Source organism: Gouania willdenowi, chromosome 6 (assembly GCF_900634775.1).
Source record: "Gouania willdenowi chromosome 6, fGouWil2.1, whole genome shotgun sequence".
In the NCBI taxonomy this organism is placed as follows: Eukaryota; Metazoa; Chordata; class Actinopteri; order Blenniiformes; family Gobiesocidae; genus Gouania; species Gouania willdenowi.
Window position 1 is genome coordinate 42,794,072 of NC_041049.1, and position 15,791 is coordinate 42,809,862.

The 15,791-nt window shown below is 36.0% G+C and overlaps 1 protein-coding gene across 1 annotated transcript in view; it reads right to left on the reverse strand.

The window, feature by feature from the left end:
* Positions 1-15,791, reverse strand: part of shank3a (SH3 and multiple ankyrin repeat domains 3a) — a 245,538-nt gene that overhangs the window by 197,044 nt on the left and 32,703 nt on the right. The window contains 2 exon segments of the mRNA XM_028449494.1: positions 2,440-2,511; positions 7,276-7,479. Of these exon segments, the coding sequence (XP_028305295.1) occupies positions 2,440-2,511; positions 7,276-7,479 (276 nt within the window).

Below are 15,791 nucleotides of genomic sequence, written 5' to 3' on the forward strand. Positions count from 1 at the left end.
AGAATCAGAATCAACTTTATTGACCAAGTAATGTATGTTATACACACGAGGAATTTGACTTGGTGAATTGTGCTCTCTCTAATAGTGTAAACATTAAATAATAACAATCAACTAGAAAATAATAATAAAAATAAACATTGATTCTTATCATTTTGTAAATGTTGGTTGTTCTTTTGAGTATTTTAAATTTGTGTGTTTTTGTTGTCATTTGTTGTGGATTTTGAGTCATTTTGTATACAGTAGTCACTTGTTTACCGCGGGGGTGAAAATAACCCGCAATAGGCTAAATCCACAAAGTAGTCAGCTTTATTTTTTACAATTATTATACATGTTTGAAGGCTGTAAAACCCCTCACCACACACCTTATACACTTATTTTCAGATAGGAATTAACATTTCTCTCTTGTTTAAACCTTTGTAGATTTTAAAATAGAAACCTGTTTTCAAACATACAGCACTTCAGAATCACACTGCTAGCCATCAGACATTGATGCAGAACGCATTCTTTTGTTGACGATGATGTCACGTCAACACGGACACCGGTCTGTTCACCCATTCAACCATGGAGTAGAAGCTGTGTGTGACCACATGGAGCTGTATGACACGGCCTTTATAACTGGGACCGGACTAGGAAGGTTTTGGCATAGATGAGAATCAGCGAGGAGGTGGTAGTAGTAGTTAATGGTTCTCTCTGTAGCACCGAGCTAGGATAGCATTAGTCGCTAATCACACCGGCTTTTTTCACGAGTAGTTTATGTTTGTGAGAGGAGAAAATGTAGCGCAGCTCCTCACTTCAGCAGGCAGTGAAACTCACCCAGTTGGAAGTGTCGCTGGTGGCTGAACGCAGCATTAGCCAACCAGGAAGCAGAACACAATGCGCGTTCATACGCTGTAAAAAAATCCTCGAAACACAGAAGCCGCAAAAGGTGAACAGTGATATAGAGAGAGACTACTGTATTTTTCCACTCATTTTGCATTTTTGTTGTTTTTTGCATATTTTTTTGTTGTTTTGTATATTTTTCTCTCATTCTGTGTTGTTTGTTATGAGAAATTTCTATATACTTTTGTTTTTGTTTAGTCATTTTTTTAACCAGTTCTTTTGTGTATTTCTCTATAACTTTGTGTGTTTTCATGTTTCCACTTGTTGCCCTTGTCTGGTAAACACTAGTGCGGATTGGCCACACAGATCTCTCATACTAAACAAAACGTGTTTACAGTGTTGTGCTAGTTACTGAAAAAAGTAACTAGTTACCGTTACTAGTTACTTCATCCACAAAGTAACTCAGTTACTATTTTGATTACTTACACCAAAAAGTAATGCGTTACTGTAAAAAGTAAATTTTGAGTTACTTAGAATTGAAGAATGTATTATTTATTTTGGGTCATTTGTGTCCATACAGCTTCATATTAGTGCTGTAATAATAAAATAATCCACTGTTGATCAACTGCTATAAAACAACTATAAATGATGTGCATATAAAGCACAAAACAGCTGCTCCAAAATTAAAACAGTATTTTTTTACCATTAGCACAGTAATATAAAGTAAGCTGTGCATATTCCAGATGCAACTTCTGCTGTTGAAAATGCTTATAAAAATAAATGTGGAAAAACTAATTCACAGCATTTTTCTCAGCTACACAATGCTAAACATATCAGGCTAATGAGCTGCTGCTAGCAGTGACTCAGCAGCAGCGACAGACTTCTTATTTACAACAACATACCGTGCAATAGTTTGGCTGACCTGTCCCTGGATAACAGTCACGGTCCGTTAAAATCCAGCTGCAGCGTTAGCTTAGCTTCACTGATGCATCTTTTGGAGACAAAAATAAGACGCGTATTTCCACTCTGAGAAGCTCGTCCTGCTCTCGCATTGACTCGCCATGATTGGCGCACGTGACGTAAACAGAAACACGCTGACAATGCTTCTTCTTCTACTGTTAAATATGTAGCGCCACTGTAAACAGGAAGTACACTGCAGCTAGCAAAGTACCATATTGTAACGCTAACGGCGTTATTTCTTTAGACAAATATTGTGTTACAGTACTAGTTACTGTCAAAAGTGACATTGGGGCGGTAACGCGTTACAAGTAACGCGTTACCGCCCAACACTGCATGTTTATTAAGCTGTAGGAACCTCCTACACTTCAGCATTCTAAAATGTCAACAGAAAAGTGCATCATCGTGCACACGCTCAGACATCATCTGACCTGTGCGTGTCACCAAACCCAAACATCATTTCTAAATATCTGTCCGAAATCAGCTCAACCTTTAGTTTCTCACAAACAGCCAAACAGCGATGATGACGATGGTGATGAGGATGAGGTCTAATATGCAACATATTTCAATCCGCTACTTTTCCTGACACTCATTCATTTGCAAGGCCGTGAACGCCAGTGCTTGGTAGAATGTGAGGCCCTGAGAGCAGCAGTGAGGTCTTACCTTTGTGTGGAGCTTGGACAGCTGCTTTTCATCCACGTACGTCTGAGTGTAGACACGCCTCTTGTAGCGAAACTAGATTAACACAAAAAAAGAGAAGCATACATGTTTATTTCCGTGTAGTTGTGTGTTGGGTTTAAATGCTGACAACCACTGTATATATTATTATTACAGCACAAAAAAGCACAAATAGAGTCTTATTGGTGTTACCAAGCTGTGCTGTAATCCATCAGGGACATATATATATATATTCCTTTGTTTGAAACTGTTTTAACACTTTTTAACATTGCATGGCAGTTCTCAATTATACATCTTGCATTTCTTTATTCAAATTTCATATATTTATCACATGAAACAAAGTCTATTTGAGGTTTCTCACTGTGAAATCTGCGAGCACATACTTGGAGGTTTTAGGGGAACAAACAGGCTGGACAATGAAGAGATAGACAAAACTAAATAACACACAATGAAAAATAAAAATGATCCATTTAAAAAATAAAAAAGAACTGAAACGCAATGTGGTAGAAATGGGGGGAGGGGGAAGAATTATTCTAAACTGGCAAATAATGTGTATGACAAAGCGTGACTGTGGTTAAATGCAAAAATAAGCATCAGACATGGTGAAAAAATGTTAAAAGTGACAATAATGGGTCAACATATGTGATGTTATGTGGAAAGGGTTTATAAGTGCTGAAAATGTCTTAAAATTGAAATAAATGGGCAGAAAATATATTAAAATGGGATGTAGAAGTGGCAGAAATGGGAGTATGGTAGAAAAAATGCATTTAAATGAGCAAAAACATGGCCTGACAAAGTGATAAAAATAGGGATGTTTGTGCAGTGCACGCACATCCCGTGCACAGCTCAGCTGTACCTGCAGCGTCTACAGTGTTGGATGTAACATCCAATAGCATCCAACAGCATCCAACAGCACCGCTGCTGCTCCCGCTGTTCATTTAGTGCTGAGTTGCAGTTAAAAAGTTCAAATAAGTTCAAATTTGACACATTCGTGATAAACTTTTTGAGAACCCTGAAACAGCTTTTGTTGTGTTCTTAGAGTAATTTTTATGTATATTTTTTGACTTTTTGTAAATGTTTCTGTTGTTTTGTGTATATTTAGTGTCATTTTGTCTCTTTTTGTTGTCATTTTGTGTATTACATTCTTTTTTTTGTGAAGGTTTTTCGAGTCATTTTGTATATTTTTGCTTAGTTTTGTGTATTTCTCATTCATTTTGTGTGTGTTTTTGGAGTTATTTTGTGAGTTTGTCTCACTTCTTTGCAGCGTACAATAATAATCACTAATCAGATCATTTTGCCAATCACATTTACTTATCATAAACTTGTAACATTTTATTTGGAAACACTATGGAATAAACATAAAAAATAGTAAATCCCATGTTTCTTATTAAGAGACACTGAGTGTGCAGCTTCAACGCAGCAGGGCTACAGTAAGGAATTAAAAGCACAGCTGGTCGTCAACGAGGTTTTAAATCAATGAATACTGACAGTGCACTTTCTATTCCCTTCATTTATCTGCTTTACTCTTAATGTGCAGCAAAGGAGGCAGTGGATACTTATCTCTGCTAACAGTTACAGTCAGGTTGGGAATTTAACCCACAATCTCTGCTACTAAGGGGGCTTGTAAAAGGAGGGTTGCCAGTTCAAATACACTGTGGGACATTGAGCAAGTCCTTTAACCCCAGCTGCTTCCACCATAGGGGTATTTCATCAAACCCAGCTCAGGGTTAAGTCCAGGTTAAACCTAAGTGTCCGGCTCCATTAAGCCAGGTTCTAACTGGAACGGCCGCTTCATCAATGAGAAAACACCTTGGTTACCATAGTAACACAGTCCGTGGGTCAAACCTGCTCTAGACCAGGTTAAAGCAGCAGGTTTGGCTTAAGCTGCAGATGCACTCGCATGAAACCCCGTCATCATGAATAAAGAAGTGATTTAGTGATGCTTTAAAACACTCAACATAGATCTACAATAGGAAAAATTAGTCAAAAAGAATTCTGTTCACTTTTTTTTTTTTAAATACTGCTTTAATACGGTATTTTAAAAGGAAATTAAACAGAATGGTAAATGTTTTAATATAATTTTAAATCCATACAAATGACAATAGAATCATTGTCTTATTACATTTTTAATGTGTACTGTATTTTTAATGAGATATCACAGTCTCCATGTGTTTAAACCATCAGTAATAATGTGCACGCACATTCGTGCACAGCTCAGCTGCACCTGCAGCGTCTACAGTGTTAGATGTAGCATCCAACAGCATCCAACAGCATCCAACAGCACCACTGCTGCTCCCGCTGTTCATTTAGAGCTGAGTTCAACAAACTAATCATCAAACACTCACAAGTCTCATAAATTACATATTATTTCATTGTCAGTTACATCATCTCTTTTATTAAACGCTGAGAGCTGTTAAAAAACTTATCACACGCACATAATCAGTGTGTGATCACATGATCAGTTATTTTCTGTGATATATTGATTGAATTTTTTTTTTTAACATGTCCATTTTTTTTCTTTTTGTCATTTATTTTCACTGCTCAGTAACAGATGACATCACGTCCTGTTGGTCTCAGCATTGGTTTCTATTGGCTTCTCATTCATACCATAAGCCTGGCTCTACTGAGAACACTTTGATGAAATATCCACTGGTTTAAGCAGCAGGCTTGGCTTAAGCTGCAGACGCACTCATCATCATCAAACCACGTCATCATTTTGAAAAGTCATTTAGTGATGCTTTAAAACACTCAATGGAGATCTTCTGTTATACTTTTCTTTTTCTTTTTTTAATACTGCTTTATTATGGTGTTTTAAAAGAAAATTAAATTGAATTTAATAATCATCAAACACTCACAAGTCTCATAAATAACATATGTGAGTTACAGCATTGTCCTTTATTAAATGCTGACAGGTGTTTAAAAAAATGATCAAACTCACATGATCGGTGTGTGATCACATGATCAGTTGTTTTTGGTAAAACATCATCTTTAACCCTTTACTTCCTTTGAAATGTTCAAACCACATAAACTTCTCAAACATGTCCGTCCTTTATTCTCACTGCTCAGTAACACGTGATGTCACATCCTGTTGATCTAAAAAAAAAAAGCTGCAGCGCATGTGCCCTCACGTCTCTAATCATTACATCTGTGATCAATCTAATGGGTCTAATGCTAAACACCGTCAGCTGGCTTGGCTCAGCTGTGGAGCTCCAAGCTGAGAAGAGTTTAATGAAATGGTAAAAGCCAGCATGGTCACAGAAAGCTTAGCTAAACCAGGTTTAACCCATAAGCCTGACTCTACTAAAAACACTTACATGAAATACTTCCCAGGACTCTCTTAAAAAACATTTTAAACTCAATGAGACTTTCCAGATTGAATAAAGTTTTAAATAGATTTAAAAGCCTAAACAAAATAGAGTTAGTGACACTAACCACAGCTCAAACAAATACACCAGAGACCGGCAACTTTTATCACATCAAGGCCACAAAAATGAGATTGTATCTGATTTGAGGGTCACATGATCAAGATTTATGTCAGAATTATTTAGAATTATGCAATAAATTAAATTCATTTGTTTAACTGCAATAACAAAACATGCATTTCTGTCTTAAAAAGATTGTACTTCTTGTAGTGTTGACCTTTAACAGCATGTGCAGACAAAAAAAAAGAATTATTTGGAATAATGACCACTCTGAGCATCAACACATGAGAGAACCAAGGGTCTGTGTTATTTTTTGTTTTGTTTTCAGTTTTGTCTTTTTGTCATGTTTTGTGTGTTTAGAGTCTTTTTTGTGTATTTCCTTTGTTCTTCTGTTATTTTTCTGTATATTTGTAATTATGTGTTTTTGGAGTGTTTTCTGTATTTGTGTTGTAGTTTTGTGTGAGTTTTGAGTAAAGTGATTTTTTTGTTTTTCGTTTGTATATTGTTGTGGTATATTTGTGTAGTTTTTGGTTTAGTTTTATCCTCGTCTGTTTATTTTTGTTGTCATTTTCTGTATTTTATTGTATATTTGTAGTGTGTTTTTGGAATATTTTTATATATTTTGTTGTTGTTTGTTTATATTTGTTGTCGTTTCGTGTGTGTTTGAAGTCATTTTGTGTATTTTTGTCGTCGGTTAGTATATTTTTCTGTTACTTTTGTGTATATCTGTTATAGTTTTGTTTAGTTTTCTATTATTGAGCTATAATTGTTGTTGTTTTGTGTGTTTTCGGAGTTTTGTGTATTAGTTTGTGTCAGTTTGTGTATTAATCTGTTATTATTTAGTATATTTGAAGTCATCTTGTGTGTTTTATGGAGTTCTTTAATGAATTTTCTTTTTTTATGTCATAATGTGTGTGTGGTTGTACATTTTGTAAAAACAGTTTTTTATACTCTGTGGTATCATTCAATATTAACATTTCAATAGGCAATTAAATTTTTTCAGTCTAGTATTGAGAGCTGCAGCCACATCTACCTTAGGTTTAAAGTTATGCATTTTTCAAGCTTTCCTGACAGACCAAATTCGCCCTGTAATAAAATGTTACATAATATGCTCACAGTTCCCTGTTAAAAATGAAATGATTGCCATTATTTAGTAAATATTTAAGAGAACAATTTCCTAAGTAATTCATCACAGATGGACTCAGAAGTCACAATAATTAAAAAAATGAATTATTCGTGACAGAAATAGATTTTTCCCTCTGGTTAATAATGATTGTTTATTTCATTTTTGGTGGGGGGGCGATAGGAGTGCAGATATTATGTATGGAGCAGTGGAACAGCATAAAGCATCTCATTTTCCACCTGGGGGGCTCTGCTGCTACACGACGTGTACACATACCTCCAAGTATGGCACCGGAGCAATGGATGGGAAGGGATATTCCCTCAGCTGTCGCTCCTCATCCAGGAACTTTCCAGCCTTGCCGTTGTAAGCCGGCTGGAAAAGGCCATAGTTGAGTACATCCTTTAGGCTCTGGTTCAGAGTACACAGGATGCGCTGCTTCGAGCGCCAGATGGGGGCGTCTACGTTGAATTTCATACATTTCTGCAGGAATGAGAGCAAATATGGAAGGATGAGAATGAGAAACATCATGTTGAAATACATATACTGTATGCATTGTAGAACATAGGAGTGGTTGAAACTGTCGTTAAATAATAATACTGAATCTAATAATAAATATTTTGTGCTGCCCTTAAAGTATCTGCAAAAATACACAAAATGACAACAAAAATACACAAATTATGTCAAAAGCACACAATAGGGCAACTAAAATGAGGAAAAAAATACAAAATTACAACAAAAATACACAAATTATGTCAAAACACACAATACGACAACAAAAAAGAGGGAAAAATTAACAAAATTACAAGAAAAATACAAAACTATATCAAAAACACACAATATGACACAAAAATGAGAGAAGAATATACAAAACAACAACAAAAATACACAAAATATATAAAAAACACACAATACAACTAAAATCTGAGAAAGAAATATACAAAATGACAGCAAAAATATACAAATTATGTCAAAACACACAATACGACAAAAAAAGAGAGCAAAATATACAACATTACAACAAAAATACACAACTATGTCAAAAACACACAATATGATACAAACATTTGAAAAAATAAACAAAATGACAACACAAATACATAAATTATTTCAAAAACTCAATATTATAACAACAATAACACAACAATATTATACAAAAAGGATTCCAAAAACACAATAAGACAATGAAAATGCACATTACTCGCAAAACACATAAGACGACTACAAAGATAAAAAAAAAAATACAAATACAAATATATACAGAACAAGATTCATGTATTGATCTATAAGGCCTACACTGTCTTATAGTGTAGGCCTTAGTCACTATAAACTATAAACTGATATGCACATCAATCTGCAATTATATAAATTTGAGTAATAAATAGTCCTATAAAAGGTTATCACATGTTGATGATTTATTACATATACAGTATAGCCATCAATCCATCCATACTATCTTCTATACGATAATGCAAGAAAGGTCTGCATGCGTGAGCGTGTGTTTGTGGAGCGAATATCTCCCCGACGCAGTATCTGTTCGCCCTGAAACTTTGTCCACGGCTTCCAAATACCACAAGTTGGTGCATCTCTTATTTTGGAGTAATTTGGTCGTTTCAAAATGTTGAATTTTATTTTATTTCGCCCGGACGGCATATTCATGTTCACCCAGAAGTGAAACCTATTCAGCTTTTGACCTCAGTGTGACAGGGCGCTAGCGCACCATCTTTATCAATTTCACTGCACAGCTCCTCCGGTACGTGCCAGAGCCAATCACAGTGACGAGCTAGAGTCACGTGTGTGGCCAGAGCCAATCAGTGCTGCGTACACACAGCCAAGCAGGCACACGAGAGGATGATACTTTAAAACTCTTTCACAAGTTTTGAGCGCGTGCGTGTGTGAGTCCACGAAGGAGTAGCGACACACACACACACACACACACACACACACACACACACACACACACACACACACACACACACACACACACACGGTAGTTAGGATAAAAATGTACTAAATTAGTCAATTAAAACAAAAAAAACTAAACAATATTTATAGAAAAAGTACACAAAACAACAACAGAAATGCATAAAAAATATACAAAAAGGCTCCAAAAACACACAAAATGACTCCAAAAAACATAAATTATAGAAAAATAGACCAAACAACAACAAAAATATGAAAATGACTCAAAATACACAAAAATAAATAATGATACAAAAAATACACAAAATGACAACAGAAAAACACAAAACTACACTAAAAAAAGATACAAAAATACACAAAATGACTCCAGAATCACACTGCAATGGCAACAAAAAACAATAATTCTACAAAAAATGCACAAAAACACAACATAAAGATACAAAAATACACATGACTCCAAAAAACATGCATTTAAAATAAATACACCAAACAAAAAAAATATAAAAATGAGTAAAAAAAACCAACTCATTTATCATGTGCATGTCCCACTACAGAGTATGTACACCTCTTTGTACATCCAATTTTCAATGGCAACAAAAAATGCACAAAACACAGATACAAAAGATACAAAAATACACAAAATGACTCCAAAAAACATAAATTACAGAAAAATACACCAAACAAAAAAAAACATAAAAATGAGAAAAGCAACAAACACATTTATCATGCGCATGTCCCATAGAATTAAACCAGGGAAATCGCACATGCTATTTTATTTTGTACCTGCAAATAAACCCCTTTATAACACTACAGAGCACAGAGTATGTACACCTCTTTGTACATCCAACCTTCAAACACATACTCATTTGGCCATAATTGACAACTCTACTTAAGCTCCTCCCACTATTTGAATACATACCTCCGACGGGCACTGTACTAGTGTTTATGAAAATATAACCAGTAAAACTCATTAGCGAATCACATGCAGAAGCTACTAACACAATTCAAAGGATTTCAGATACATTTACAGAATTTTTGGCTCATGATAGAAAATGGAAGAGTTTTACTCTGTAAAAAAAATTAAATGGACAAGAAAGGAATTAATGCATGTCATTGTGACTTTAGATAATAATGTCAACATTGTGGACGCCAACCACGTTATTCAAGGTGTGGCCGGTCCCATAAATATTCATAAATCAAAGTGATTTTGGGTGAGTTTGGGGGCAAAAACTGCTTTTATCTTATAATCTTAACAACATTCCCAGTGCAAGATGATAAAAATGATGATCCCCATCAATAAATATGATTCTCAAAAAGCGAGGCACTGATAAGATGAGGGAAAAGGAAGGTAGCATCATCATCTAGCAACTAATGCTAATGCTAGCAAGGTCTGAAAGCGTCTTGAATCACGTCTGATGTGCAGTAAGTCTGATATTTTCAGAAGGATTGCAGACGGTTTGAGAAAAAAGCAAAAGTATTCTTTGTGTTACCACTGGCATTGATTTATTTTTCAAAAACCTTTTGTTAATACAAGCATAGGTCAGACAATAAGGTATCATTTAAATGAGAAACTTGTTCTGCACAATACATTAAATGATAACAGGCACATTTGCAAAACCTCCAATAATTGTGTATTAGGCAGAAAATATTACCGTAAAGCAAATGGCATCGGCTACACATTAGTGTCTATTGCTGTGGATCAATGTCACTGAGAGTCACTAAAAACTCAACTTGTCTCACACTTGATTGGGCGTGAGAAAAACAAAGATAATTGCTTAACTTTGTCTGGACCGAAAACATAACTGGATGATAGAAAAAGTAATTGAACACCAAAAGCACTGGACAGCCTGTGAGCCTGTGGCTGTCTGCTGTTTTATCAAACCTTGAGCTTTGATATTACAATCACAACCTTTTGGAAATCCAGGATGAAAGGAAATAAAGAAGGCCTGTCAAACTCTATTTAGTCCATGGAACACACGTTTCTATTCATCCTCAGATTACAAAACCTTTACAATAGAAGTTATCAAATACTCGCTGCTCATTAGCTTTCTTTGTAAAAAATAATCTGATTTCGAAACAAAGCAAAGTAAAGAAAAAAATTCTGCAACTGAAGATTGTCTAATTTTACTTTGTAGAAATGTTTTTGGTTTGCTGAATTAAATGCTGCAAGTGTAGCAAATAGATTAATATGTTGTAATCTACTTCAGAATCTCCTTCTAAGGAACTTCTACTGTATAATATACAGTAGCTATATGACATGGACTAAACCCTCATTTACATGTTTTGGGACCATACCACACATCTCTATGGTGGTTTATCCTTTAAAGGGGACATATCATGCTAAATCCACTTTTTTAGCCCTTAAATGCATTTTGATGTATATTTATAGTGTTTAGAAGCACAGAAAAGTTCAAATTAATCTCTTCAGGTGCTCCGTTGATATCTTTATATTCTGTTTTGGTCATATTTTTCAATCTGTTTCGATTTTTCGATTCTCGTTTTTTGAACAACAACATCAGCGGAACTGCAAAATTAGGACATCGACTCCAGGCCTAACACTTCGAGCAATCCGCCATTTTTATTTCTCGCTTTTATTTTGTAGTCCAAGCTCCAGGATGCAGAAGTTACGAGAGGATAAGTCAAAATGTTCGGTTGTTGGATGTAGTAACCCACACGCTTCATTACAACGTCTCCCAGCATCAGAACCTTTTCAAAGTGCCTGGTTGAATTTTATTTTTTACGGAAATGTACCCACATCTGTGGGTAAGGTCATTTTTGTGTGCGCGCAGCACTTCATGGATGACTGCTTCAGCAACCTCCACCAGTATAAAGAAGGATTTACAGAAAGACTTTGTCTGATTGAGGGTTCAATTCCTTCTATCTTTGGAGAAGACGGACAGAGCACTTCGGTAAGCTGTAAATAACGCTAAAAAGTGTGATGATAAGACGTCCCTGTCATTGTTTTGTTAGCATTAGCAGTTGCACCGTCTTCATATGTTAGCGCTGTGTGCTCATTTTAGATCCTTGATGATATGGCCTACGTGATTTAATTTAAGTCTAAAGTTTTCATTAGTCATTTCATTTTGCCATTTTTGTCTCCGAAAACACTGTATTAAAATGCATTTCGTGACGTTAGCTTGGCGCTAGCGTTAGCTCGGTGCTTGTGTTAGCTCACTTGTTAGGGTTCTGCAGGTTCATCATCTTCATTTTCATCTCGCTCCGCTGGGTCAGACTCTGGCTCAAACATGTAAAGCTGGATGGACAAGTATTCCTTTGTTGACATTGTGTAAATAACGTGCGAATAAACTTTTTCTGCGCCGCTACATAGCCATATCTCTTCAATCAAACTACAAAAATGGCCGAGCAGGGTGGAGTTGAACCTGGAGAGGGGGCGGGGTATGAAGTGTCTCATTTGCATTTAAAGAGACCGCACCAAAACGAGTTGCTCTTAGAAGCGCATCAGAAAAGGGGTCTGGGGAGCTATAATAATGAGGAATTCAGACCCAAGCATTGCAGTTCCGCTTTATATAGACCACAACTGTATGATTTATATCTAAAAAGGAAGGATTTAAAACCATGATGTGTCCCCTTTAAAATCGATGGTAAAGTTTTTAGCAAGTGAAGTAAACGGAAATACTCATTGCTAAATTTAGCATAACCCTTCCGGCCTCTGTAAGTCATCTAATGCGGTGGTTCTCAAACTTTAGCTCATGTAACCCCTTACTCTTACTTTTGAATCCATGTATCCAACTAGAACGTTTTGCTCAGAATTCTGTGTAAAGACAACTATAGATCATAATGATGAAATTGATAACCCAAATTTTAAAGAATGTCATTTTGTAAATAAGTGGAATGAAACTGTATTTTGTGCCTCCTGAATAGATTATTTATACAGTTTTTATCATTTACGGTCACCCTGCCTGCTGTGGGACCAAGACTGACCTTTGTATTTTCAGTCCATGTTCTAATCAAGATTATTTCTAACATATTTTTTGTGTTATTGGTGTCATTTTGTGTATTTTCGTTGTTGTTGTTTGTCTGTTCTTTTTCATTTTTCAGTATATTTATCTGTTATTTTGTGTTTTTGTTGTCGTTTTTGTGTGTTGCTGGTAATAGTTCAATTCAATTCAACTTTATTTATATGGGGCATATTACAACAAAGTCACCTCAAAGCGCTCAACAAAATATAAAGTCCATAGTAAAAAGAAAGAACTCAACAAGATCCACATGAACAAGCATTTAGCGACAGTGGGACGAAAAAAGTCCCTCTTTTTTATAGGAAGAAATCTCCATCAGAAGAAGGTTCTGAGGTGGCAGCCATCGGCCTTGACTGGTTGAGTTAGTGAACAGAAGGGCAAACAGGACAGGATAGAAGGATAGTCCATCAGAGTGTCCCAGACTAGTAAGAATTTTTCTCTCTTAGTGTGTGTGTTATTGGTGTCATTTTGTGTACTTTGTTGTTGTTTGTCTGTTCTTTTTATTATTCAGTATATTTTTCTCTTATTTTGTGTGTTTTTGTTAGGGGTGTCCTGATCTGATATTGATATCAGTCCAATATCAGCCAGAATACCAATATTGAATTTTATCAAACTGCATCTAAAATCTCTGATATAAGCGTTCCGTTTTTGTCCCCGCCCTCAGTGGTTCCCACCATAACTGAAGCAAACTTGAATTGCTGACTATTGTTCTCTGTGTGAGTAACATCACTTGATTAAGCCTTTTCTAACATTCCACACTACAAAATAAGTCATAAAAGTATGTATGATACGTGCTGATGTCGTATCGTATCGATATCAACATCGGCCAATACGCAAGGCTACAATGTCGGTATCATATCGGAAGTGAAAAAGTTGTATCGGGACATCCCAAGTTTTTGTTGTCGTTTTTGTGTGTTGCTGGTAAGAATTTTTCTCCCATTGTGTGTGTTTTTGGTGTACTTTTTTATTGTCTGTTTTTTTTTTTTTTTATTCAGTATATTTTTCTCTTATTTTGTGTGTTGCTGGTAATATTTATTATGATTTTCATTTTTAACTAAAAAATAAACATTATAAAACCTCGTGTTTTCTATGCTTTCATTTGTTTCTCTCTCTCTCTCTGGCCCTACGTGCGTTCGACCAAAGTCCCGCAAGCTCCTGCATTAATCAGTTCTGACGTGATCGTACAGTACGATCAACTCTCACGTCTGGTCTGACCTTGTGTGCGCAAACCTGAACGTGTGGATCTGTGCTGCAGCACAGCAAAAATCTGACTGAGACTGAAAATAATGTATCAAACGAGCCTCAGCTGTCATTTAAATATAAGCAGACACACATTCAGGACAGATCAAAGTTATTAAAAAATGAAATGAAAAAATGAATTTTAAAAAAGGCCACGTTATTACTGACACCTGCACTTTTTTTGGTTTTCCTTCACTAAACCCACTGATAAACTCTACTACTGGACTGGAGCGCATAGGTTCGTTCACCCATTTCGCACCACACACAGAGGACAGGAGCACTGCTTCTGCTGTGTTGGACCAGCATGGAAACACTGTTGTATACCACAGAGGAGGTTTGTGTTATTTTAACCCGTAGGAAGCATGTATTGCTATAGATAAGTGGGAGGTTAAACAGCTTTATCATGGATGACCAAATGAGGTTGTGTTTGAAGGTGAAACTTCAGGGACATTTAGGTTTGTTGTTAAAGGTGTAGAGTGATAACTATTGTGTTTTCATGTATTTTGGCTTTTAGCAAGGACACTGTAGGGAGTTGAACCCCATCTATTCAGATTCCAGTTTGTTGTCCTCACGGATCCAAATCTCCTCAGACCGGAACAGACTCGGTCCGGACTCGTTTAGTGTCATTAATCCACAACAGTCAGTTTAGATGCACACGGAATTTGTAAAGCATTTATGAAATACTTTATTAACGGTATCATTGCAGTCCAAACAAATCCAACGTCTCACACCCTTGAACCAAGCAGCAGCCATGTTGAAACTCTCAGGTCAGTCTGATCCTGATCTGTTATTGATAATTTAATTCAAACCTCAGCCTGAGTCAGTTTCAATACGGAAGCGCTGTTCACTTCCTTCGTTATATTCTTCTACAGAGCATTTAAATGAGCTCCTTAAATTCCAGTTTTCACACTACAGAAAAGCATGTTTGTTTTTCTTTACCTCAGCTGTGAAGATGTTTATTTTCTTGCAAATAGTTGTTTTAACTCAGTGGGCGGGGCCTCTGAATCTGTAATAATTGAGGGCGTAACATGTTAATGACAATCAAATTCAGCTGCTGCATTTATCAACACCCGATCATTGGTGCGCTGGGATTGGTCAGATACGAATGTTTCATTAGTTCCATGTTGGTCCCGTCGTACGACATTTACTCGCGTAAATCATGTAAATCTTACGTGAAAACTCCTGTTTTCACGTAAGATTTGTAAATGAGGGGGGCCTCTCTCTTTCAAGTACCCCCTGTAGTGCCATTGCATACCTCTAGGGCAGGGGTCTGCAACCTGCGGCTCTGGAGCCTTATGTGGCTCTTTGACTCTTTGCAATGGCTCCCTATAGCTTTAGAAAAAATATTAAAATGAAGAATGGTTATTTTCTTACAAAGGGTATTAATGATTAATGACATTGACACCCAATAAAATCAGGATACAACAATATGTTAACCTAAAAATAAATCACATTGTGCAATGACTCAGCATTCTTCCTATTTCACCTCCTGCAACATCTACAGATCATCAACTGCACCTTTGATTAACCATAAGTTTTAAATTCCTGGTAAGATTACTAAATCAACAAAAAAAATATTTTAATTGTGTGGGGAACAGATTAATTTAACTACCAATGTGGCTCGATATGTGGCAAAAAATTAGCAATTAGCATATG